This window comes from Myotis nattereri (assembly GCF_964212035.1).
Source record: "Myotis nattereri genome assembly, chromosome: 11".
Taxonomy (NCBI): domain Eukaryota; kingdom Metazoa; phylum Chordata; class Mammalia; order Chiroptera; family Vespertilionidae; genus Myotis; species Myotis nattereri.
In genome coordinates this window covers 72789856-72816024 of record NC_138086.1, presented here as the reverse complement: position 1 = coordinate 72816024, position 26169 = coordinate 72789856, and the positions used below count along the sequence as shown (strand labels likewise).

At 41.1% G+C, this 26169-nt stretch overlaps 1 protein-coding gene across 2 annotated transcripts in view; it reads left to right on the top strand.

Moving 5' to 3' along the window:
* AMPH (amphiphysin) overlaps positions 1 to 26169 on the top strand; it is a 146604-nt gene that overhangs the window by 57904 nt on the left and 62531 nt on the right. For both annotated transcript variants that reach the window (XM_081101825.1, XM_081101826.1), the window contains exons 2-3: positions 7508 to 7588; positions 19968 to 20022. In XM_081101825.1, coding sequence (XP_080957951.1) covers positions 7508 to 7588; positions 19968 to 20022 — 136 coding nt within the window. The remainder of the gene's footprint in view (positions 1 to 7507; positions 7589 to 19967; positions 20023 to 26169) is intronic.

Below are 26169 nucleotides of genomic sequence, written 5' to 3'. Positions count from 1 at the left end.
CCGTTTCCCTCCGCTGGAGTCTTTACCACAACCAAGGGCTCCCTTCTTCCCCTCGCCACCCCCGCCCCCTCCCAATTGGAATTCTGGGCAGATGAGCTACTCAGCCTCCACAGCAGAAATCTGAGGTCATCCTTGCTCTCCTCATCTGTCCTAATGTCATTAAGGAGCACGCATCTGTCCATGTAGCTGACTCCAGGGCAATACTTGGTCTATACAAGGAAACCACAGTCTTTAGCCTTACAGATGGAGCCTTTCTATAACCTGCCCTCTGCTTGCTGGGCCAGCCTCATCTTCTCCAGTTCCACATCTCTCACGTCCACGGTCACACCGTCCCAGTCCCCAGACTGCAGCTTGCGTTGCGTTTCTATAGCTCCAGCACAGTGCATGGCATGCAGTTGTCAGCAGGTCAGTATAAGTTAGAGATAGAAATGAACAGACTTCCTTCTCTGCCTATTACTCATTGTGATTTGCATTCTTCTCTGGGGATAATGTCTAACATGAGAAATTTATTATGGGTATTTATTATGGGTATTATTCATCACCTGTTTGATGAATAAATCTCTTCTCTGACGCCTCTAACTATTGGTTAAGCTCAAATAGCTCTTAGGTCAATGAGCTAATTGCCTCTACCAACAACCTATTTAATTTCCAGAAAACCATGATAAACATTTTTAATGGAAAATTTTTCTTTAATTGAAAATTTTATCTGCCAAGACTAGTTCTCAGCCTTGGTTTCTGATGGGACAAATCTAATCCTTCTTCATTATGACAGTACTTCAGGTTTTTGAAGACAGCTGTGCTCTTTCCCCCATGGCCTCCTCTTCTCCCTGGTAATATGCCGAATTACATAATCTATGCCCCTTACCTTATGGTGTCAACTCTCTTTGCTGTTAGCTGGCTCCAAGTTGCCTGTAGTCACGTGTTTACCAACTTGTCCACCACAGGGAAGCATCCCCGACTTCTCTCCTGGTCGTTGTCATGCTTATTAGTGCAGCTGAGATTACATTGGAGGCTCCGACAGCAACATCACTTTGCTGACTCATTTTAACTGAAGTCATTTCCTTATTAAGGACAGAAACTGTGTATTCCTACCGTCCATTCTGTTGCATTTCGGTTGAAAGTTGAATACATCAATCTGATACTTGAACAATTATATTTTTTACCTTAATTTTATCTCTTGAATTTCATCTTGTTAGAGAGGATCTTTTTGTGAATTCTCATGATCATAACATCACATATCCAATATCCTTCCCCACTTTTTGTCAATGCAAGTGTATGCCATGGGTGAAATTATGCAATAGGGTTAGATAAAAATATCTGTAATAATATATATTTATTGAAAATTAAACATATGCCAGGCATCATAGCTTAGCATTTCATGTACATTCTAGATAGTCCACACAACACATTAGTCAATAACCTTGCCTTACACATGAGCCACTGAATCAGGTATAGGTTCCTGAGGGCTGCCTCTGGAAAGATTTCTTCCAGCTGATATTAATTCACTCACTAGTCTTTCAACTAGTTACTAACAAATAAACTTACTTGTACTAAAATCTAACCCATAAATCTGTTATATAAGATAACAGTCTCATAAACTCCTTTTTATTTGTCTTTATGATTTCCCAGATTACTTTAATGACATATAACCATTGAGAAATTATGGAAAATATAGAAAATTATAAAGAAAAAAATAATAATCACCTTGAATCTTACCATCTAGAAATTACCACTGTTAACTTTAAAATATTTATTAGTCATTTTTTTTTACATTTATACACAATCTCATGGGTCTTCTTACCAATTCTTCCCTAGTTACAAGTGCCCAATTCTTTCAGAAGGCAGCATTTTGGGCTGCCTTTCAAAAAGACCCGTATATAAGTGAGAATATTATCCTATCTAATAATAGACAAAGATTGAAATTAACCATACCTCCGCTATGCTTCCCATTGGCTAATCAGCAAGATATGCAAATTAACCGCCAACAAAGATGGTGGCCGGCAGCCATGCAGCTGAAGTGAGCAGGAGGCTTGCTTGCTCCAGTGATGGAGGAAGCCAAGGTTCCCCGCCTGCTGCGGCCCAACTCTGAGCTCCGAAAGCAACAACGTTTCAATTATAGAAGCTAAACAAACCCCAGATACCTGCTTTCAGCAGGCCGTGGCCTCGGAGCTGGAGTGGCAACAAAATTTCAATTATAGAAGGTAAATAAATCCCAGAATAAAAAAAAGAAAATAGGAGAGGCTGGGAGCTTCAGTCGCTGGCGGGCTTGGCCAGCCAGAAAACCCTCAGCCCCTCATCCAGACTGGCCAGGGACCCCAGTGGGGACCCCCACCCTAAAGGGGGTGTGACCAGCTGCAAACAGCCATCTCCTCATCCAGGCTGGCCAGGCACCCAAGTGGGACCCCTACCCTGATCCGGGACACCCTTCAGGGCAAACCTGCTGGCCCCCACCCATGCCTCTATCCTATATAGTAAAAGGGTAATATTCAAACTGACCCTAACAGCAAAAGGACTGGGAATGACTGGTCACTATGACACACACTGACCACCGGGGGGCAGATGCTCAATGTAGGAGCTGCCCTCTGGTGGTCAGTGTGCTCCCACAGGGGGAGCTCTGCTCAGCCACAAGCAAGGCTGATGGCTGCCAGTACAGCGGTGGTGGTGGGAGCCTCTCCTGCCTCCTCAGCAGCACTAAGGATGTCCAACTGCAGCTTAGGTCTGCTCCCCTCTGGCAAGTGGACATCCCCCGAGGGCTGCCGGGCTGCCAGAGGGATGTCTGATTGCCAGCTTAGGCCCAATCCCCCAGGAGCAGGCCTAAGCCAGCAGGTGGTCATCCCCTGAGGGGTCTTAGACTGCAAGAGGGCATAGGCCGGGCTGAGGGACCTTCTCCCCCACACCCCCCCCACACCCCCCCCCCCACCCCCAGTGCACAAATTTTTGTGCACCGGGCCTCTACTTAGTTAATAAGAGTGATTATTTGTCCTTTTAATATTTATGTTACTGGATCCCTCCAGCTTTTTTTTAAAATAGTAAATTTGCAATGAGGAATAATATATCTCTTATATTATTCATATTTAATGATGGCTTGTGAAATTGAGTGATATAGAATAATTGGTAATGTGTGTGAATCTGTATACAATTTTATTTTTAAAATATATATCTTTGTTTATTAACGACCATATGCCTTACCATCCCTAAATGAGGTCCTAAGGACTAGGACCTCAGGTTCTCACCATCCTTCTAACCTCTGCTCTTTCCATTATATGCTGTCTCTCTTGATCTATAAGAATTGGGACTTTAGGGTTTTTCTTGAGAAATAAGAATTTGATTCAAAAAACCATAATAGGACTTAAAGAAGAGAAATAACAGGCCCAAAGGGGCATGTTAGAAGAGAGTTTGGCAACATTGGGAAAATGAGAAGAGAGCTAATGATGGTAGAATCTGATGGTTCTGCAAGGTAGGCCTTTAATCTCAGGTAAGAGGTTAATAGTGCATGGAAAAAGAAGAGAAACATAAGTTTTGTTATTGTAAGAAGAATCATCATGGTTTTTGATGGATGCATTGGATATATGCAAATAAAGACTAATAATTCAGCACCTGTGTTGGATATCATTCTCTATGACTACATTAAAATTTTGATCTTAAAGAAGCTTGGCATTTATATTTTAGGACCGTATTATAGGCACCTATTTGATTGGCTGGATCAGCCCATTCGTGCTGTCTTTGTGAGGAAGGCACTGTGAGGACTCGGGTGGGAGTATCTGGTTTGAATCTGGGTTCTGTTACTTACAGAGGCAGGTTGCCTGACCTCTCTGAGTCTCAGTTTATTCATCCATAAAATGGGGATGAGCGAGTGGCAGTGAGGATCAGCTGAACTAATAGACACAAAGTCCCTAACCTAGTAATTGACATGGAGAAGGTTCTCAGCAAAAGCTAGAATCTCTGTCCCATCTCTCCTTTGTCATCTATCCTCTGTGGCTGCTGCTGTCAGGAAGCTGACATCAAGGTGTGGGTGTGCTGTAAGTCAGGGAGTTCCAGATCCTTTATTATTTCCTTAGAAGAGAAAGTGTAGGCTCATGGTGTCATCTAATTGTAATTTATTTATCCCTTTTTACACTCGGGATTCGTTTCTGTTGTGGTTGCTGTTTTATTTACACTGTACAGTTGCTAGAAATGGAAAGCAAGGAATCATGATTTGAAATTCAAATAATGACTTTCAGCAAGGGTTCTGCCAAAGACCTCCGCTGTTGTGGATGTGCATCCTAGGAGATGCGCTTTCTTAGAGTAGCCTGTAAGAATCCTGAACGAAAATATGAGAATCATAGTTTGACATATCCCTGTTTGCTTTCCATGAGAAGGAAAGGGCTATCTGTGGCCGCGACAGAGGTTTCAGACCTCCGAATGGGCATTTTCTTGAGGACATCTAAAACGCCACTTCTCACTGTGTGATCCAAAGTAAGTGCCAGACAGGGCTGCTGAGAGAACTGAAGAGGCAATGTGTAAATCACTTTCTGCAGCTTCAGGCACACACTAGATCAGGGGTGGGCAAACTTTTTGACTCGAGGGCCACAATGGGTTCCGAAACTGGACCGGAGGGCCGGAACAAAAGCATGGGTGGAGTGTTTGTGTGAACTAATATAAATTCAAAGTAAACATCATTACATAAAAGGGTACGGTCTTTTATTTCAATAGTTTTATTCATTTCAAACAGGCGGCCCGCGGGCTGTAGTTTGCCCACAGCTGCACTGGATCCTCAATAAATGCTTGTCTCTTCCTTTTCTCCCACTCTCTGAGACAAGAGTTCCTTTTCACTAACCTATAAACTTGTGGAACTGAGCTGTGTGCTGCTTGCTCATTAGAGTTTGATAGCCTTTCCTGGTCTTTGTGAACTGCTAACAGCAGATGAGGTATTGCTGCCTCTCAATGACTAACCTGATCTAGGTAGACTAAACATTTATGAATAAGTAGATTTTAAGAATTAGGAAAAACTTCATGTGGTAAATACTAGATGTCTTTCCCCTGATACTTTAGTGTTTTGTGTGTGGGAGGTCATTTGGGAGACGTAGTGTTTCTTTTAAAAATATTTAAAGGAAAATAGAAGCAATCAAGCAAAATTCTTCTTTCTTAAAGTTATTATACTTAGAATGAAAATACGGGAGTAGATGAGAGGCGATCTGGTAACAAGGCCAACAATTCCTGTGTCATTGAATTTTACTCCTCTTGCAAATGGCCTGTGTAATTTTGCTTTGCCCTATCTTTCTTATAACAATAGTAATAAAAATAATAACAACAATTTTTACATTTTCCCAGCATTCCTAAGTTGATCCTGTTATTGAAGTATGATGTTTCAAAATTAAAGACAAGATTTTCATTAAAAAACATGAAATAAACATGTGCCATATATTTTAATTCAACTCATCTATATATAAAAGCCAAGCGACCGAAACGACCAGAACAACCGGAATGACCAGTCACTATGATGCGCACTGCAGCCGGCCAACCACCCCAATTGGGGGCGGGGCTGGCCAGCTCACCTCCTGCGGCCCCTTCCCTGGGCCAGCCCACCCTGATAGGCCCCAATTGGGGTGGGCCAGCTGGACCCTACCCATGCACGAATTCATGCACCGGGTCTCTAATTAATTCATAAGGTCTTAAAACTGATTCAAAGTGTAGTTGAGGATCTGGGTGTTTGTGACTACTTAATAAAGGGATTTTAGAGTAAGACTGCTGATTGAGATCCAAAACTGGTTAATGTCCCACAGGATCATAAGCTATAAACTTTTGAGGTTCAACTTTCCATTGAGCAGAAACTATTTTCATCTCTTACAGACAAAAATCTTCAGGTTAACCCCCATCTCTGTGGAGCTGTAAGTAGTCAGTGGATAGGAAGCCAATCAGAAGTGCAAGTCCAGCACTGTCCTAAAGGGGACGCCCAGGAATCTCTTTTGTCTCTTCCTAAGTTTTGGTGACTTTTCTCTGTCTTTGCATTGAAAGGAATCATCAAGACTTATTCATTTGTACAAGGTTATATTTTTGATTTTAGGAAGCAAATTAGCATAATGTGATATAAAACCTAGCCATAGAAAGTGCTATACGTGAGTATATGTTTTAATGCCCAAATGTTTATGTTTCATAGAAACGTATTTGGTAACGCCATTGGGTGTGGGTATGTTGAGAAGGCAATGTTTGTGGGGCTTCTATATTCTTGAGTAACTTGTGTTTTAGAAATTAGATATGGAAATATTGAATAATGTACCCAGTCGTGGCTCTCAGGATCCTCTTCTTTTTTTCTGAAGTAACTTTCTCCCCATTTTGGTTGCCTCTTTGGGTTTGTTTCTGTGTAGTGAATAGAGCTGCTATGACTCCCAGTCTTTGTGGGGTTGCCTTGTGTAGTAGTTTCTTGTGGGGTCCAGTGGTGCAGTCTCCTTGATCACCTGAGCTGGGTAGTCCAGGAATGTTTCATGTTTGGCCCTCATGCTGTAATTGAGACTTGCTTGCTATTGGTCCATTCATGTGTGGGATTGACCCTCAGGCTGGCTGACTGTGAGGATCAACCCCAGCCATAGCTTGTAATCTACTGTGTGGGTGCCGACGACCCGAAGTGGAGTTTACCTCAGCAGGTTTTGGTGCCATATCTCCCTCTGGGTATGCCACTTGCAAAGCTTATTGGGCCCTGATCTGATGCAATCTGACGCTGGCCACGGGGTGCATTGGTTCTGGGTCTCTTGGGAGGAACTCTGGTGCAGGGCAATGGAAGACGCTGCCTGTGGAGGGCCCTTGGCAACCTGTTGGGAGCTACAAGTGGTCCACAGTTTGTGGCTGCCTCTGCTGGGCCTGGGTGCATGTGGGAAGGACCAAGCTGTGCACCAAGGCCCGCTTTTACCAGCACTGGGCCAGGGGGCAGGTCAGCAGCAAAAGTCCCATGATTATGTGCTGGGGCCTTGTTTTATTTGTCTTTGTATTTCTGGATACCCAGTACTTAGCATGGGGCCTTGTGTAGCGCAGTGCCCCTTCGAGTATTTATTCAGTTGAAAGAAATATCATTGGAAGATGGTGGAGGCAAGCTTACCATATGCCTAACTCCAGTATTTCTAATACCGTCCCTATGGAGTAGGTGAATACTGTAGTCAAATAACTTTGGTTCACCGCTTAACAAAAATTTGAGCACCTATTATGTATCAGGTATTGTGCCAGATGCTTTGGACAAAAGGACAAGGACTAGCTTTTGTCTTTAAGTCTTGTGTCCTGTTGGGGGAAACAGATACAGTATGTAAATAAACAAATTCAACCTAGCATGACACTTGCTCACGGTCACACAGCCTGTGAGTGGTGGACCTGTAATTGAAATCCAAGTGTGTTCAGCTCCAAAGCCACCAAGCCAAGATGCTTCCAGAACCAAAAAACTAGCTTGGCTGCGAGTGAATTCTCAGAGGAGCAAAACAACAGCTTTGCTCTATTATTTGAAACCATTATTAAATCAAACCACTTTGTTGTATTTGCAAATTAGGTCCTTCAGAAGCTTGGAAAAGCTGATGAGACAAAAGACGAACAGTTTGAAGAATATGTACAGAACTTCAAACGGCAAGAGGTAAGTGCATTTATCTAGTTTATGGGGTGGAAATGGGTGGACAGTGTTTGTGGTTTAGCATGTAGCTAAAATGCTTTAAGGCTGAAGAAAGAACTTCACTGTGTTTGGTGTTAACCTGAGGGTAAAGCTTGTCAGTTCTGTAAGACTTGCCTGTGGAGGATGAAAGAAGAGGCAGTAGGCACTGCAGAGAGATTTGTGTTTCTTCTCAGGAGAATCTCAGGAGATTAAGATGTCGCTTCTCTGGAGCTTTTTAATATAGTTTATTGATTTATAGGAAAGATAATGTTTCTGGTGATTTATATTCCACTAACTATTAGCAGTAGTTAGATACTTTTGGCAAAATTACTTTAATTGCTGCCTGCTTCAAGATCATGCATTCTCAGTGGGGAGTATATCTCCCCCACGAGGGTGAAAATTGGTTCTTGGTGGATGAAAAAATTGTACTGGTTTTATGTGTATATATTACATAACCAGATTTATAGTGTATCTGTGGTATTAAAATTTCATGGGGCGGGGGTGGGGGGGTGGGGTTGACATTAGAAAAATGTCGTAAAAAGCTCATCAGAGGAGGCCATGATGGAAAACGGTTGAGAAACATGATTTGTGATACTTGTTCCTTTAATGGGCTGCTATGTGTTTAACAGACACATGAATAAAGGCGCAGTTTTTAAAATTATTTGTTTATCTCTCTAAGGCTTGGGTAATTGATTAGCATATCACTCTTTAGAGGTCATGCACGAGCGTCAGGGAGAGGGAAGATACAGGTGGGGTCTCTGCGGTTTGAAGCTTCAAATCTAGAGTTCATTCTAGAGGTGAGAAGAAAGCTGGGCCTTAAGAGGCTTTCCAGGCCCTCTGGAAAATGTTTGGACATGGGACAATGTAAGGACATGGGTTTATGTTCCTGCTGTCATTGTAGCTATCAGTGTCCACAGAGGAAATTGTAAATATTAGGGTGTTGCTGTCCATGGTGCCAGATGCAGGGGCGGGGGGGGGGGGCAAAAATGTTCATTGAGGAATCTTTATCTTTTATCCTCTTTACCCTTTTTGTTTCATTCCATCTACAAGAATATCTCCTCAGTTATGGCCTGTATACATTAAAAGCTTTAGTTGAAACCTAACTAAAATGTGACCCAAATTACTGATGTTCCAGGCAGCACTGTTGTGCCACTGCCTAGGAAGCCATTAGGAATTCACTTCTAGTGGAAGCTCTTTTTGTTATTGCTCTGAAGATTTCCTTTCATCTATTCTATCCTGTTCCCTATATTTAATTGTATTTTACTTTACTTAACTACATTAACCAACATGCCAACGGGGGTTAATCCCTCCGCATTCATTTAGAGACCAATTCCATGTATCTTCCACTTCTCCCTGTGAAGTGAGCTTATTATCTGAGTTTGGATGTTCCTCTCTAAATGGTCCCCAGATTGACTGCACCGTTCTGGCAATGGGATGCAGAGAATTAGGCATATCTCTCATCCAAGCCTAGGAGACCGTCTGAAGTGTTGTGAGCATCTGCATAGACGAGTTGCAATTAAAGCTCAGATTCGCATCAATATTGTTGGTTCCCATTGCCTGTGATTCTCATATGTCACCCTGTAAGCCCCATGGCTGATTTTGCATTAGAGCTGCCATCTAAGTGATGAAAATGTGTTATAAGGAATGTCTTATGGTGACTGACTGAGATCTGGAGCCAGACATATTTTAAGGGAATTTTTGGTCATCTCGTACTATAGCTACATACTAGAGTGTCTGTCAACACATTTAGTCTTAATTATGTGATAGACACAGTGCAAAATTATAGGAGAGGTTTCCACATAACTATCGGAATTGCCTGGAGGACTTTTAAATATACTGATTCCTGGGCCCCACTCCAGACTTCTGAATTGGCTCACAAATTTGACTTGTGTCTCTAAAGAGCTGTCCTATAAGGGTAACAATTTGAATGTAAACCTGACATTATACTGATATAATAAAGATAATGGCATCCTTAATTGCACATCTAATATGTTTCTAAACCTGGACAATTATAAGAATCTTCTAAGGAGCTTTAAAAATTTACAGATTTCAAAGCCACACCTGAATGGCTTATATAAAAGCAGCAATGAAGTATTTTTATTCTGAAGACTTTCCATAAGTAGGCATTGGCATTTATAATGTGTTTTGTACACTGTTCTACTCGATTCTCCTAGCAATCCATAATTATAATTCTGCTTTATGCATAAGAAAACCAAGTATTTTTACAAAATCTTTTATTTTGAGAATGATCTTGATTATTCTTTTGGCCATGGTATTCATTGCTTTCTTATTTCCTCACAGTAATGTTATGACATTGGCTTGATTTTTCTCATATCCATTGTTAAGTGGTTCTTATATATCTGCATAAATTATTTCTTTGTACTCTAAGATCTTCTGTTACTGCAATATTTAAAGATATAAACACAAACTTTCTGGAAATGTAACTGTGTATTTGAGACTTAGAAGTATAAATGAAACACAAGGGGACATTCTAAGATTCCAATTAACTTGTTTTGGGGCGGGTTTGTACATTTCTCATGAAAATATCCCTTTGTAACATGACATGTAGCAGAACTTAGTTAAGCTTTTATGAAACACCCACTCTTTGCACAGTTTATCACTTAAAAAGTATCAGATAGAGAGAGTCATCCAACATTTATTGAATGTGCACTGTGTCTGGTACTTTACATGGACTGTCCCCCCCCTGATCTTCATGAGAGCCCCAGGAAGTGAGTGATGTTATCATCTTCATTTTACAGATGAGGAACCAGAGGTCCAGAGCAGTTAAGTGTTGCCCAAAGTTGCTCAGTTAGAGGTAGCAGAGCTCCTATTTTAAAGCCAGGCAGTGCAGCCCCACAGCCCACTGACTTCGCCACTGTGCGCTATGCGTCACATGTAACATACTCTGGAATCATGAGAAAGAGTGAACAATTGGTAGTTTTGTTTATAGAGTAGAACTGCATCATGAGAGCACAGAGAATGCCTTTGGTTAAATTATTCTCATAGATGGGCAGTTGATTCCACTGGGACGGTCTCATGCATCCGCAGTTGGCGTCCATGCCTTTAAAGCCTGGGGCATAGAGGACAGCGGTCAAGCATACGGGTTCTTGAGTCAGATTATGGGATTTAGATATCCCAGACTGCCCAGGCTTGCCATCTGCTAGATGCGTGACCTTTGGGCATATTTCTTAGCCTCTGTGCCTCAGTTTCTCATGTGTAAGAATGTGCCAACAGGAGAGAGTTGTTGGGAGAATGATGGGTTAATAGACCTTTGAGACTTACGACAGTCTCTGGAACAAAGGGACCACTTAGTGTTAGACTTTATTGCTATATTAAAGGTTTGCTTTGAGGACAGTGTTATGACTGAATTGTGTCTCTCCTAATTTTACCTATTGAAGTTCTAACTAACCTCCAGTACACCTCAGAATGTGACTGTATTTGTAAACAGGTCCAGTAAACGGGAAATTAAGATCAAGTGAGGTCATATGGAAGGATTCTAACCCAATGAGACTGATGTTTTCATAAGAAGCAGGAGAGACACAGGGATGACCACATGCAGAAAAAGACCATGTGAGGATACAGGGAAGAGGAGGCTGTCTGCAAGCCAAGGAGAGAGACCGCAGGCAAAACCAAACCTGCCAATACTTGGTCTTGGACTTCTAGCCTCCAGAACTGTGAAGAAATAAATTTCTGTGTGTTTTTTTTTTCAGCCACCAAGTCTCTGGTATATTATTATAGCAGCCCTCATACCCTAATGCAGCATCATAAATGGCAGTTTCAGAAACATTTTGGCTGTTATATTATGACTGGAGTAATGAGAGGCAAGGCACTTCTTCCCTCCCAGTGATGCATCTCTGAAGCTTGATGTAGCTGTTGTTTTTCTAGAACTTCCACATCCTGTCTCATTTGGACATGATAGAACAGTGTCAATAGCGAGCTGGCATCCATATCCCCAGAAAGGGACATTGAACAGTATGCCTCAGGAAGAGTTATTGTTGGGGTGGAACACCTGTGCAGTTTGCCTTAATTTCTAGGTCAGTCTCTCCCCGACTATATTCAATTCTGTACTCTAGGTATTAAGGCAAAAGTTGAAAAGATTTTGTATAATTCCCCTAATGTACCTCATAAGTCAAGTCTCTTCATACACAATGAAAGGGGGAAAAATTGGAATGGCTCTTCAAGGGTCACAAACTCAATTGCCTAACGGCAATAAAGCATATCTTCAAACTGTATGCAGCCTGCATGGTGTGATGAGTTGAATGGTTCTAACTAGGCAGTTCCATCCCCTTGTACACACGCTGGGTTAGCTTTTCCAAAAGACAAGACTAGAGGTCTGTATAAACTCAAGGCTTAAGGGAAATACATGGAAAAATAGTACGTATAATTACTAATGAGCTTTCTAATTTTGTTTTGGTGAAAGGTAGAAAGTATATTTTATTTGGTCTTCATATCATAGCTATACCTGGAGTTGATGACTCAGGGATAATTGGACATTGGGTCGTGAAGCTTGGATAAAATTGTGAAAGCTGAGATGTTCTCTTTGATATCCACTTCCCTCCCATGTACCAGCCCCTAATGCCATCCATCCAGGAATAAGATTTCAAAATCTTCTCTGATTTCCTATCTTATATCTTTTGCCTTAATGTGTACCAAAAATTATTAAAAATGGAGAAATTGTTTTTTGAAATCAGTGCTGGGTCCTTAAGGCAGCTCTTGTTTACTATAAAGATCTCAAATCAAGAAAACAAAAAATGGAAATTTTAGAGAACCTGCTACTGTTACCTTTGAAAAAGTCTTGTCTTCCATTTCATGCACCTGAACTTGTGATAGGGAGAGCTCCATTTCCTGGTAAACCAAGAATGCCTGTAGTGTTCCGCAGACTACTGTTGGCTTTGATCATAAGTGGATTCTGATATTACATATCATTAGTCATCTGCTAATCAAGGTGCTGATTATTGCTTCATTAAGTCTCATCTCCTTGACAATTTAATTTTCTTCTGAGCTTCAAATATAAGAAAGCAGTAGCATGGCTTTCAAGATTGAGTTGACCTGTCTGAACTCTGAGAAGTTGAGCCAATTTTAATTTAATATGTTACTTGGCCTTTTCAAGAGAAAAATGTCAGTATCGAGCAAAAATAATAATGGAACTACAGGACCTTCTGTCGGCTCAGGACCACAGATGAGATGACTGTACTTTTCTTTGTGAAATCACCACTTTGTGAAGTTACATCTCCTCAGATCAAGTCTCATATATCTATTAGTACTGTTGGCTTTCTCCTTGAGCCCCTTTCCAAACGTCAGCTCACAGTGAGTTTCTGAGTTACAGGGGCAAGTTAATGAAAAAAAATCATCTGTATTGTATATGTTGTTTTTTTTCCTCCTGTCTATGTTTTTCTTTTTATAACAAAAATGATCTATAAATATAAATTATTACTACATTTGCTATATTTTAACACGTCAATTCAACAAGCTATTGCTTGTTTAATAAGCATTGATTACTTATTGCCTTAAAGTGATTTGCTAGCTCTGTATAACCTTATAAATAAAATCCATTGTATTTGATTTTGCAAGACAGGGCTGCAGTGTCATGAGCGTGGTAGTGTGTGAGCCTGGTGCCCCTGAATTTGTAGTGGTTGCTGCCCTGAGCTTAGTGTTTTAGAAAGTATTCATTCATTTTATGGATGGTGTCTACAATTCAGTCAAATTAATGCCTCAACTATGGCTTCTTCTGGGCAGCAGTGGCTGATCTAACAAGAGTATACCTTCTTTATTAGGCCCTACAGTCGTAGGCATAAAGTATTTATTAACACTAGCATATGTTAATGCATCAGAATTTAGTGTATCTAAATAATAAACAACTGGATTCATTAATTTTCACACATAATTTATTGCAGCCCTGTGTGTATGCCCAATGCTAGAGGTTTACCAGAGCTTTTCTGTGTGACCATCTATGGTAGCTCTTCTTACCAGCCAACTGGATCACCTTGGGGAAAAATCTTCTACTCTTCTGTGCTCTTACCAGAATGCAATAGGAAACCTTGATGAGGTTGCATTTATAGCCAGTCCTTTGACACTACATAGATTAAATCTTTAAAGGTTGAACCACAGACATGTCTGGGCGCTGTCCAGGGTCCTCAAGGCAGCTGTCCTGAGCCCAGTAAGTTTGGGAAGCAACAAATGAGATGTCCTGAGCCCAGCAAGTCAGGGAACTGCACCCCTTTACCCCACCCCCACCCCCACCTTTGCCCCAAGATACATACACTCATCATCATCATCTTCATCATCTTTTTTCATCATCAATAATTAAGGAATTGGTGCTACTGAGAACCAACTGCTGTAAAAGATGCTGGAAACATTTAATTAGGTATGTAATGTGATTTATTTGTGTTCAGTAACAAAGATATCTGAATCCTCCTGTGATGATGTACCTTCTGCATTCTTTCTCTGACTATTTAGTTAGGTTTTAAATTTCACCCTAATCCTTGGTGGGGATATCATGAGCAGTCCTCAGGAGGATAAGAAGAAAACAACAGCTTTGAGATACCGCTCAGCAAAGGAATGAAGGGAATTTTTGCCTGGAGGCAGTGCTTCTCGGACCTTCATAAGGTTCAAAACCATGTGTACTTTTTTGCATGCCTGTTAATTTTGGATATCTCCGTGATGAAACCCAGCACGACTCTGGCTTGTTCTCCAGGATAGCTGGGAAGCAGGGAAGTAGGGAGACTGCTTCCTTCTCACTAGCTCTGCAAGAATGTGACACCCAAGGGAGGGAGCAGGTGGGAGCAGTTTTAATAAGGAGAGGAAAGCAGGCCTCCTCCCTCGGGCTGTGTGGGAAGAAAGGGGCCTGGGGGACCATCTGGGCTGGAGAGGTAGTAGCTCCTGACATTGATAAATGATTCAGTTGAAAAGAAATAAACGAAGAACCTCTAACACCAGACTAACATTATTATACTGTATGCCAGGGCAAGGGATTCTGTAGGTGGTGAATCCTTCTTGGATCTTGACAAAGAGGAGTATGAGTTGGGAATCAGACAACTGAATTATAATGCACTCATTTGCTGTTATGTGGCTCTATGCCCTGAGAATAGTGTGACCATGAGTCAGAATAATAATTTTATCTCACCTTGTAGAGGTAAGAAGGGAGAAAACATGCATATAGTCTCAAGGATGTGAAATTTTGAGTCTCTTTCTTGCACGCACGCGTGCAATATTCAAGGCTGCATTACCAAAGTGGTAATTTTCAGAGGAATTTGGAACAAACTTCAGTGAAATAGCAGTGCTGTAAGAATTTATTTCAAACATAAAACGTCTTATAACTCACACAGAATAATGGTGTTAAGAAAACTTTATTGTGCAATAGGTTTTGTGCAGGACTACTCTGTGGCATATTCTAGGAGGTGAACATTTCTCTTGAGAGTCTCTTACTTTTTCTGACTCAGATAAATATAAGTGCAATTTAATATGGTTATTACCAAATGATTTATGAACCTTCATACTCAGGGGGAAAATTATGAATTTTAATAATTAGAAAAAAAGAAAGTTATTTTACTCCTCACCTGAGGATATGTTTTTATTGATTGTGGAGAAAGGGAAGGAGAGAGAGAAAGAGAGAAACATCAATGTGATAGAGACATTGATTGGTCCACCCCCTCCCCCATACATACCCCAACTGGGGATCAAACCCCCAACCTAGGTATGTGCCCTGATCTGGAATCCAACCAACAACCTTTTTTTGATGTACAGGGATGCTCTAACCAAAAGAACCATCAGGCCAGGGCAGGAATAAGGTTATTTAAATGAACTTAATTTTATCTACTTAAATTGCACTCATCTGTTTAAGCCATTATTGCATAATTTGAACTTTCTTCCACTCTTATAGCTAAAAAAATCTCTTCTTGGGATTCTTATTTAATTTAAAAAATGGTTATTGTTTCTTTGGGCTAGATGAATCATTCTCTTTCTTGTTCTGAAAGAAAAACCAATGGCTTAATTGTGGGCATAACTTGACAGCCTTTATTCCTTCAATAGTTGGGAGAAGAATACCCTTCTCCACTACTCCTTTGCTATTTCGATATTCTGGACAATTGTGGTGACTTATGGCCATACCATAGTTGGCTTTGTATTACTTTCTGAGGGGAAAACATCCTTTTGGGTGAGAAGTGAGCCCTGTCTTAGCTCAGGGCCTCTCAGATTTTTCGGGGGAGGCCCATGGGCAGTGGTAGAGCAGAGGCCCTACAGCAGACAGCGGAGAGCAGGAGATGTCTGGGAAGTTCTGTTTTTCATCTCTATGCAGTTTTTCTCTCTACATCACAACAGGTGGCCCGGTGGTTATAAAATAACGGTTTCTCCCCATGTGCTCCCCTTCAGCCTCAATAAATTGTTGTTCCAGAGAGATGCTGTAGTTTATTTTGTGGCCGCATGTGCCCTAGGCAAGCCATGTAGTACCCCCAAGGTCTACACTTAACCACTTAGAGAAAAGTGGCCTTAGCAGCGGTTCTCAACCTGTGGGTCGCGACCATCGGGAAACACATATAGCATATCAGATATTTGCATGGCGATTCATAACAGTAGCAAAATTACTGTTATGAAGTAGCAACGAAAATAATTTTATGGTTGGGGGTCACCACAACATGAGGAAATGTATTAAAGGGTCGCGGTGTTAGGAAGGTTGAGAACCACTGCCGTAAGGGATCCCAATCCTATTTAAATCCCAATTGTACCTTTTAGGGCTTTAGGTTTCCAGGTGGTCTGGATCTGTCCAGGTAAATCACATATCTAATTACAGATACTAATATCTCTCAATGATTTGCCGTCTGTTGTGACAAATGGTTCTGGGTCTTGCTGTCCTCTCTCTGAACCATTCTTCCTCTTTCCTTCACTTGACCAGCACTAGAGCTTCAATTTGCTAAACCATCCACTTTATCTTTGATCTTCCCAATTTGATTTCCTTTCTGAAATGTTTTTGTAAATGTCTTTAGTGCTCTTCTGCTCACTCATTCCATTGGCTTTTTTCTTCTGTTAGATTTCAGCCTCCATCTTTCAGCGTTTCCACTGTTGATGGCGAACCATGGTATCAGGTTGTTTGGGTAGGTTATGGTGTAGTAGCAATACCTCTGTGGCTTTGAACAACAGTTGTTTATTTCTCACTTATGAAAATGTGAAGGGTAGATGCGCCTCATGTTGCCTTTGCTCTGTGACCCATGATGGAGAAGTAACCCCTCTCTGGAATAGCCCGGGGCTCTCGGTAGGCAAAGAGGTGGTGAGACTATGATGCTCAGAAGCCGCACGCCACTTCCCCTCACATGGCAAGTCCCACAGCCAAGTTTGATATTAATGGGGAAGAATGTAGCATCCTCCCCCAAAACAGATCTGGAAGAAAGATGCAGTGTAGATGTGACAAGAATAAAATATCCCAGAGCCATTGCTTTTCAAAATTTTATGTATTCAGAATCTAGTACAGTGCCCGTCATATCATAGATAGTAGCAGAAAGACCTGTTTCTTTCTTCCCCAAATTCTGACTTTTTATAGTGATGTTGCAGACCTTGGCCTGACTCTTTCATTATCTTTACAAGTGTTTATCATCAGCATTTTCTCTTTATTCTCCTCATCCTTTCTCTACAGTTTCCCATTGCACTTTGATGTTTTGGAAATCCAACCTGGGTTGTTATTATTATTATTATTGTCTAGCTCAGTGATGGCGAACCTTTTGAGCTCGGCGTGTCAGCATTTTGAAAAACCCTAACTTAACTCTGGTGCCGTGTCACATATAGAAATTTTTTGATATTTGCAACCATAGTAAAACAACGACATATTTTTGATATTTATTTTATATATTTAAATGCTATTTAACAAAGAAAAATCAACCCAAAAAATGATGAGTTTGCGTGTCACCTCTGACACGTGTCATAGGTTCACCATCACTGGTCTAGCTCATGGCAATTTGCCTTCACACTACATTTCTAAATGGCTCAGCAAGACAAGGGAAATCTAGAGTTTTTATTTTAAACCATGTTGAGAGATGAGAAAGGGAGTCAGTTGTTTAGAACTTTGATGATTACTTCTTTGGCATCCTGAATAGAACCATTCTGGTTGAAGTTCATTATGTGCTCGCAAATGAATTAACCCTAAGCTTTTATCTGGTAGTACCCGGATTTACAGAGCTGACAGAAATAGCTAGAGCTTAATGCAGAAAAAGAAAACCTCACCTGAGCTTTACATATATTTCATAAAAATAATATCACTATATCTGTACTGTATTAGGAAAATATACTTATATAGAATCCCTTTGGGGGACCAGCATAATATTAAACCAGGCATGTGGAACCTTTATTCTGCCAAGGGCCATTTGGATATTTATAACATCATTTGCAGGTCATACAAAATTACCAATTTAAAAATTAGCCTGCTATATTTGGTCAAACATTTAATTAACTCATCTCTAATGCCTTGACAGGCCAGACCAAGTGATTGTGTGGGCCTTATGCGGCCTGTGGACGTTCCCTACCCCTGTCTTAAATGCTTCTTTTCGGAGTTTCTTTGTATTCATCACTACCTTTAAATTTGATGAATATTTTTATTTGCTTTGTCCTCTAAATATTTTGCATGGCTGTTGCAGAGCTAAATGTAATCTACTTTGACGTTTTCTATTTAGATATTTTACTTCCCCTACTAGATAATAATTCACTGAAGGAAGTAGGTATTTTCCCTTCATCCCTCCCTGCTTTTTGGTAAATACTAACAAATAATTGTTTATTTATTTATGACTATTAGAGTTGCTATGTTATTAACTATATTATTAACGATCAAGTTAGAGTTATAATATAGGTGCTATATTATTAATTATCAAGGTGGAGTCATTCTGCAATTTTGTTAAATAATTATGCAATTAAAGTACATATACTTTTATATTTTCAGGTGTAGTGAAAGCACACACTGTGGATGCCACACATATGCCCCAGCACCTACCTTTTCTGAGCCCACTAGATCTAGTTGCAACTGCCAGCAAGGGAGACTTTTTGCCTGAGGCTTTTTTCTGGTAACTGGAGACCTCTCTACCCTTGTGTGGACATATTGGGGAAATCATGTCCCAGGAGCAGTTCTCAACCAATGACTGTCAGGAGCTGATGGATGAATGCCCGTGCTTCTATGCCCCTCACTGAGGATATCTACAGGGTTTGACACTGTCTCCCAGAATTCCCCAGGGGGACGAAGGCTACGGGGTAACTTGCCTGATATTGCACCTGCGATGGCTCTCTTCCCTCCCCTCTTCACTTCTCCCATCCAAGTACTAACCAGGCCCGACCCTGCTTAGCTTCCGAGATCAGACGAGATCAGGCGTTCAGGGTGGTATGGCCGTAGACCCTCTTCACTTCTCCATGCCCCTGTTGGCATTTCCTGGGTTAATTCCATATTCAACTACTTGCAATCTAATCCTAATCTCAGAGTCGCAGAGTTTCTAAGGGTAATCCAAAACAAAACTAAGATTCATATGTCAAAATTTACATTTTACCAATTTCTCTATTCTGATTATGTCCAAAAGAAATATAATGCAAACCACATATGTAATTTAAATTGTTCTAGTGTCCACATTTTAAAAAGTGAACAGAAACAGGTGAAATTAATTTTAATACCCCAATTGTTTAACTCCGTGTATCCAAAATATTGTTTTAACACACAATTAATATAAAACATATTAATGACTTTTTTGTATAAAGTCCCTAAAATCAGGTGTTGATTTTACACTTATAATGCATTTCCATTCAGACTAGTCATGTTACAAGCACTGAACAGCCACATGTAGCTAGTGGCTACCATGTTGGACAGTGGTGATCAATTTCCAACTGTTATGACCATGTGCCAAAACTAAGAGACTTGCTAGCTCTTGCATATGTAAGAACCTTACGGTGGGCCACAGTTTCCATTCTTAGAAAAATTGTGCTTGCTTTGTCCTTTTCTTTTAAACTGAATGAAATATCTGTAAATATCTAGACTTATAGGCATCCTGTTTAATCTGTGTCCACATATTTGTAATATGGTTTTATTGAGTTTAAGAGAGAGAAAGGAAGGGAGAGGGATAGAGAGAGAGAGAAACATCTATGAGAGAGAAACATCATCCATTGGCTGCCTCCTGCATGCCCCCTACTGGGGATCGAGCCTGCATGTGCCCTGACGGGCAATGGAACCAGAGACCGCTTCATTCCTGGGTCGACGCTCAACCCCTGGGCCACAGCAGCTGGGCTCTACATATTTATGTTCCTTCGAGAATGAGCCCCTGACAGTAATAATTCCGACGCTTACTGCTTTGTACATGTCCCAGTGCAGAGTACAGACAAGCGGCTCAGCATCTCTTTGTGTGTTTTTCAGGCCGAGGGTACCAGACTTCAGCGGGAACTCCGAGGGTACTTAGCAGCTATCAAAGGTAACGTGTGTGCGTTGTTTACGGAATGTTACAAGCACAGGTTGTTCTTGGAATTCACGAGTGACAAGATTGAGTGTTAATTACACCACCATTTGGCTTTCTGGCAAGGTGGCACTTGATCACAGGTGTTCCAATCCACCCACTCCCAAACCCCCACTGGAGTGATCATCAGAATATACAAAGAAAAAAAATACAGGTGTCCCCCAAAATGTATACACACTTTCACAGCTGATAGCTCAATTGTGAAACTGCAATGTATTTTAAGAAACACTGCCTTTATAATTATTCAAAGTGTGTGTATACATATTTGGGGACACTCTATATGACTGCCTTGATGCTGGAAGCTAGAAATAAGTGCCTCCCACATGTAAGAGATTTCTAGGAAGAGTTGTGAGAGCAAGCTCGAGAGCTTGTTTAAGAAAAGCTGCAGCTGGTTTATATCCTGAGCGAGAGCATGTCCCAGGACAGTGGTCGGCAAACTGCGGCTCACAAGCCACATGCGGCTCTTTGGCCCCTTGGGTGTGGCTCTTCCACAAAATACCACGTGCGGGCGCACATGTACAGTGCGATTGAAACTTCGTGGCCCATGCGCAGAAGTTGGTATTTTGTGGAAGCAAGATATAAAGAGCCACAGTTGGCCGACCACTGTCGCAGGAGAACACTCACAGAGTCACACTTCAGCCCTCTAGTTCAGCAGTCACCAACCTTTCAGACCTCATGGACCACCAGTGGTCCACAGACCTCCGGTTGGTGACCGCTGCTCTAGTTGAAAGGGGCAAGAATTGTGGCAGAGACAGGTGTGGAGAATTATCAGGAGTCACAACCCTGGACTGTCTGTGATTAGTGGGGACCAGCCACACCTGTACTCCTGCCACTGTATGGAGACAGAGGGACGCTGGCATTGGTTTCTGCTTCCGCCATAAGAAGCAAAGAAATGAGGCCAGTGGTGGAGGGAGGAGAGAGTATTAGGGATGAGGGTTTCATTGCTTTCTGCCATGTGTCATCCAGCTCCCAGCAAGGGGTCAGATCTTAGTGTACCCACGGGTGTGATAGATCACAAAGCAGATTTTGAGATTAGTGGGGAGAGAATGGATTGTCTCACAAGGGGTCTTGGATAAACTGGCTAAACACTCAGAAAAAAGTGAGGTTCCCATCCTCATACTCTACTCCCTCCTTCTTAACTCCAAATATAGTTAAAATTTAAATACATGTACAAAGAAGTATTCTAAAATAATAAAATAAGATAAAATAAATAAAATAAAATAGACTTAGTCTCTAGTCTTGGGTGACAAGGTCTTTACCATGGTAACCCAAAGACAAAAAACATAAAGGGAAAGATTGAGAAATTTAACCTTATAAGTATATAAAACTGATATATGTATGTTTAAAAAATTATTTAGGCAACACACTTAATGAAAATGAACCAAAATATAAAGAGCTCAGTAAGTAAACTAAATGAAGATGAGTTGAAAGAATTATAGATGTATAAATAAAACCGAAAGGAAGGTGATTTTATTTTTCTTCCTAATGTTTAAAGACATTAAATAAAAATGAAAACATAGTACCTAGCATCAGCAAAGTTGTAGGAGCAGACCCCTTTCAAGAGAGCAGTTTGGCAAAAGTCCTTTTTTTTAAATTAATCCTCACCCAATTTTTTCCATTGATTTTTAGAGAGAGTGGAAGGGAGGGAGGAAGAGGAGGCAGAGAAAGGGAGGGAGAGATAGAGAGAGAAAGATAGAGAGAGAGACATCAACATCAACTTGGGAGAGACACACTGACTGGTTGCCTCGCACACGCTGGGTATCAAACCTGCAAGCCAGGTAATGCCCTTGACTGGGAATTGAACCTGCAACCCTTTAGTGCATGGCATGATGCTTCAACTAACTGAGCCACCCAGCCAAGGCTGACATTAGCCTTGGTTTACATTTGCAAAGAAGTAAAGCTCAGAGAATTTTACTCCCACAAACTTACAAACTTCATGATTAACTGCACTAAATAATTAACCTCAGCTATTATTATTAGAATAGTCCAGTCAGAAAATAGAAGGCACTCTATGAATTTCTTTAATTATTGGTTTAGGATTAGTTAGATAATATTTCAAACACAGAATTTTTTTCTGTTAGCTGGTTTTATACAAGGTGGAAACATTTGTTGATTGAGTGAATTGGATCTCTTCCTCAAAATTTATATATTTTGGTCTAGTTTACCACTTTGTGGAGAATGCTGTTTAAGAAGACTGGCAGAATTCTTTTCCTTAACGTGGTCTAGAAGGAAAGTCCCTTAGTGAAGGGTGAGCTCAAAGAGACACTGGGCGGATCATCAAAGCAACCTTTCACTCCACTGCTAATGACCACGGCTCCAGAAGAGGGAGAAAGAACTTCTCTGTCCCCCCGCCCCCCTTCCCCACCCCGCCATCGCCTTTCACTGACTGGGTGATGTTAACAAATGGTACTCCACAAAAGAGACTCAGGTGTACATTACTTTGACCAAGATTGGCTAAAATGAATTTTTAAACAGGTTACTACAGAGTTTATCAGAACCCTTAACATATCAATGCAATTACCAGAAGGCCTAATGGAATAGGAGGCATTTCCCAGTTATTTGACTGTGGGATACTTTTTTCTTTTCAAAATCTTACAGAGTTAGAATTTCTTGGAGCACATTGTGGGGTTTGGGGAACACGCTGAAAGATGAGGGTTATAATATGATAAGTAGATCACAATTTGCATTTTCAAAGTGCTTTCATGGCCAATTTTTCTGTTTTCACAGAAAGAAATCTAGCCACCTAGTACTGCAGGCAGGATTAGAGAGGAACGAGATCGGGCCCTGGAGAGGTTATAAGATATACCATCAGGTTATAAGATATACAAAGGAACCGTCGTGGGAAAACCACCAAGTCTCTCATCTGTAAAGTCCTCCACTTGCTCTTAGAAGGCCCCAAATCTCTACCCCTGGGATTCTGTGAAATTGGGTTAAGCTCTACTCATCATCACTTATCTTAGGTGGCATTCTTGGGCTTTTTAAGGTAGATCTTATGCTCTCATTCATTTTAGCAGCAACCATCACATTGAGCCTCACTTATGGGCCTGACACCGTTCTAGAGGATGGAGATGAGAGATGAACCAGACCCAGCCTGCTGCCGGGGAGCCTGCAGGAGAGATGGGGAGAGAGTTGAATAAACAGAAAGGCAGATGTGCATCGTAATATGCATTTTAACAGAAGTAAGCATTGTGTGCTGTTCTGTGAAAAGGCTGTGTGTGCCAAGTGGCACCCAGATGCTGAAGGAGCCAAGAGACCCAAGAACCAGGCAGACAAGTCCAGCGTGTCGATTTAGAGAATTTGATAGGGAACTTACGTACTGAAATGGGTCCTGGGTGGTGGCAGGACATTCCTAGTTCTGCAGCTTTCACCTTCTAAACCATCCTCTTATTTTGCCTTGAGATGGGGCTAGGTACTAGGAAAGGAGTGTGTGGGGTTAGGGTGAACTGATGAGGGAGATAACAATGAGGCTCCTTGCCCCAGAGGAAGGAGTAATGGAAATTCTGAGACTAGCCCGAAACCACTGTACATATTCCAGAGTCTACTCAGGGGTCAAAGGTTAGGGCACATTCCCTCAAAAATTAAGCTGGTGTATTAGATTCAAGATGGACTCAGTTTTTCAAAATGGAGTCAGCTCTGTCCACATATGTGCCACCACAACAGAGGGCAGAGCCCCGCTCTACTACGTAAGGGACAGGATGCCAGGTCAGGAATTGTCTTTCCTAGGAACTTACACTTGAATGGACCAAGAAAGAGAACATACCTGGTCCTCAGGTTGTAAGATATACCAAAGAAAGAGGTTGGTATTGGAAGGAGCATCATGTACAAAAGCTCCGGAAGCAGGAGGGAGCAGGGGCTCTTTAGGGAACAAGTAGATTAGTGAGGGGCAAGCAGGAAACAGCTGCATGAGACGTGGAAAGGTAGGCAGCATATGTACAAAGAGGTGCTAATGTGTTACATTATATTGGGAGTTTATTCTGCCAGTGGGAGGAAAGAGTGTCATTACATTATTATAGGCAAGGGAATGAGTGATGTGATCAGATTAGCATTTTAGAAAAATAATTGTTGTGGGTGTTTGGAATTCAGGCTAGAGGAAATGAAACTCCAAGGAAACGTAGAAGTCTAGCACAGTAAGAATAATAGCCAACATTCATTGAGCTCTTATGTGTGAGGCACTGACATAAGCTTTAACTGTTTAATTTCATGTGATTCTCACTGCAACCTGTGGCAAGTCCTATTATTGCTCAGTAATGTATGCTTTGGAAAAACGAGATTTAGGGTAGCTAGGTAATTTGCCTAAGATCGCACAGATGGTGTATGATGGAACCAAGATTTTAATAAAGACCGATTGATTGCAAATAATAATCTTAATTACTATGCCATACTGCCTCCAAAAGTAGTTTTTATGAAGGCTGGCATTTGACTGTTTGCAGTGTGTTAGGTACTTGCTCAACCGTTTGCGTGGATTATTTTATCTCATCTAAGTAAGAGATGATGAGTGCCTTTTGAGGGCTGTGGCAGTGGGCCTGGAAGGAAGGGACTTCATCTGAGAATCAGGCAGCATTGGCTTGTCTCGCTGACAAGTTCAGTAGGAGGATGAAAGGAAGAGGTCTTCCATGTTTCTAACTGGGACCACTGGGCACTATTCATGAGGATGGGGAAGAGGAGGAGGAGCAGGTTTTGACAGGAAAGTTAGAGGTACTGGTACGACATCCAAGCGGGGACCTGAAGTGAGGACTCACTGGCATATGGGGAGGGGAGGAGACCAGACACAGGGAAATGAACACATAACATCTGTCTCTAAGTCAGCGGTTCTCAACCTGTGGGTCGCGACCCCTTTGGGGGTCGAACGACCCTTTCACAGGGGTTGCCTAAGACCATCGGAAAACACATATATAATTACATATTGTTTTTGTGATGAATCACTATGCTTTAGTTATGTTCAATTTGTAACAATGAAAATACATCCTGCATATCAGATATTTACATTACGATTCATAACAGTCGCAAAATTAAGTTATGAAGTAGCAACGAAAATAATTTTATGGTTGGGGGTCACCACAACATGAGGAACTGTATTAAAGGGTCGCGGCATTCGGAAGGTTGAGAACCACTGCTCTAAACACTTCCTTTTACCTGAGGCAACCCCTGTCGTCTTAAACAACTCTTTTCTAAACAATGGGTAAAACTTAAAATATTTCAGATATCCTATTGGTGGTTTATAGCTGTTTTTGGTTATCATTTTAACTGATATTGTTTTTAACTAAAACACATACCCTTAGGCAGCTTAAGCAAAGAAGATTCAGGTAGCAGTGTAATCTATGCAACATATCTTTGATGATAAAGAGATTTTGTTGCAAATGTAAATAGAGATTGTTACAATAAATGCCTTGGAGAAAGTCCAAAATTCTGAAGAGAGGGAAGTGGTCCCTATCTAATAGTAAAACAGAATTCTTCTACGAAAATCACAAATCTTTTAAGAAAATGTTAGCTATTAGATATTATTAAATGTCACATAGCGTCTATTCTGCTTTAATGTCACCAAATTGTATTAAAGGAAACAGGTTTTAGCTTTTTTCCTCTTATATCTGTCAGCAGAGTAAATTCCGAGTCCCTGAAATCCCCCTGTCAGTCTCTGTGCTTCTTAAGAGCAAGGTGTGTGTCTTGTTCACTTGCACATCCATCCAGTACTTTGTATAGAGTGTTCTAGAAACAATTTCCATGTCAAAACAGATTCTTTCCAAATTGTCCATCATACTGAGCCACACAGCCATTAGTAGTTATTTTTGGCTGCTAGGCATATTTACTGCAACATTTTTGCTTTTAACCTCAATGAGTAAGGTCATATGAATTTTATTTTAAGCTTACATTCACAGTTTTATTTTTACCACAAAGGTTATTTGTCCTGTGATACCATTACTTCCTTTTCTTCCTGCTAAGGCATTAATAACCTCTCTAAACAGCTATTTATAGGAAAAAACTTCAGAAGACTTGCACATCTAAACATGGGAGGGGGTCATCCCGTGACTCGTGTGGTCTGAACTGCAGGGGCACGTTTTTAGTGCAGACGCTTGTACTTCGGGAGGGGCGAGTGTGGAAACCTGAGAC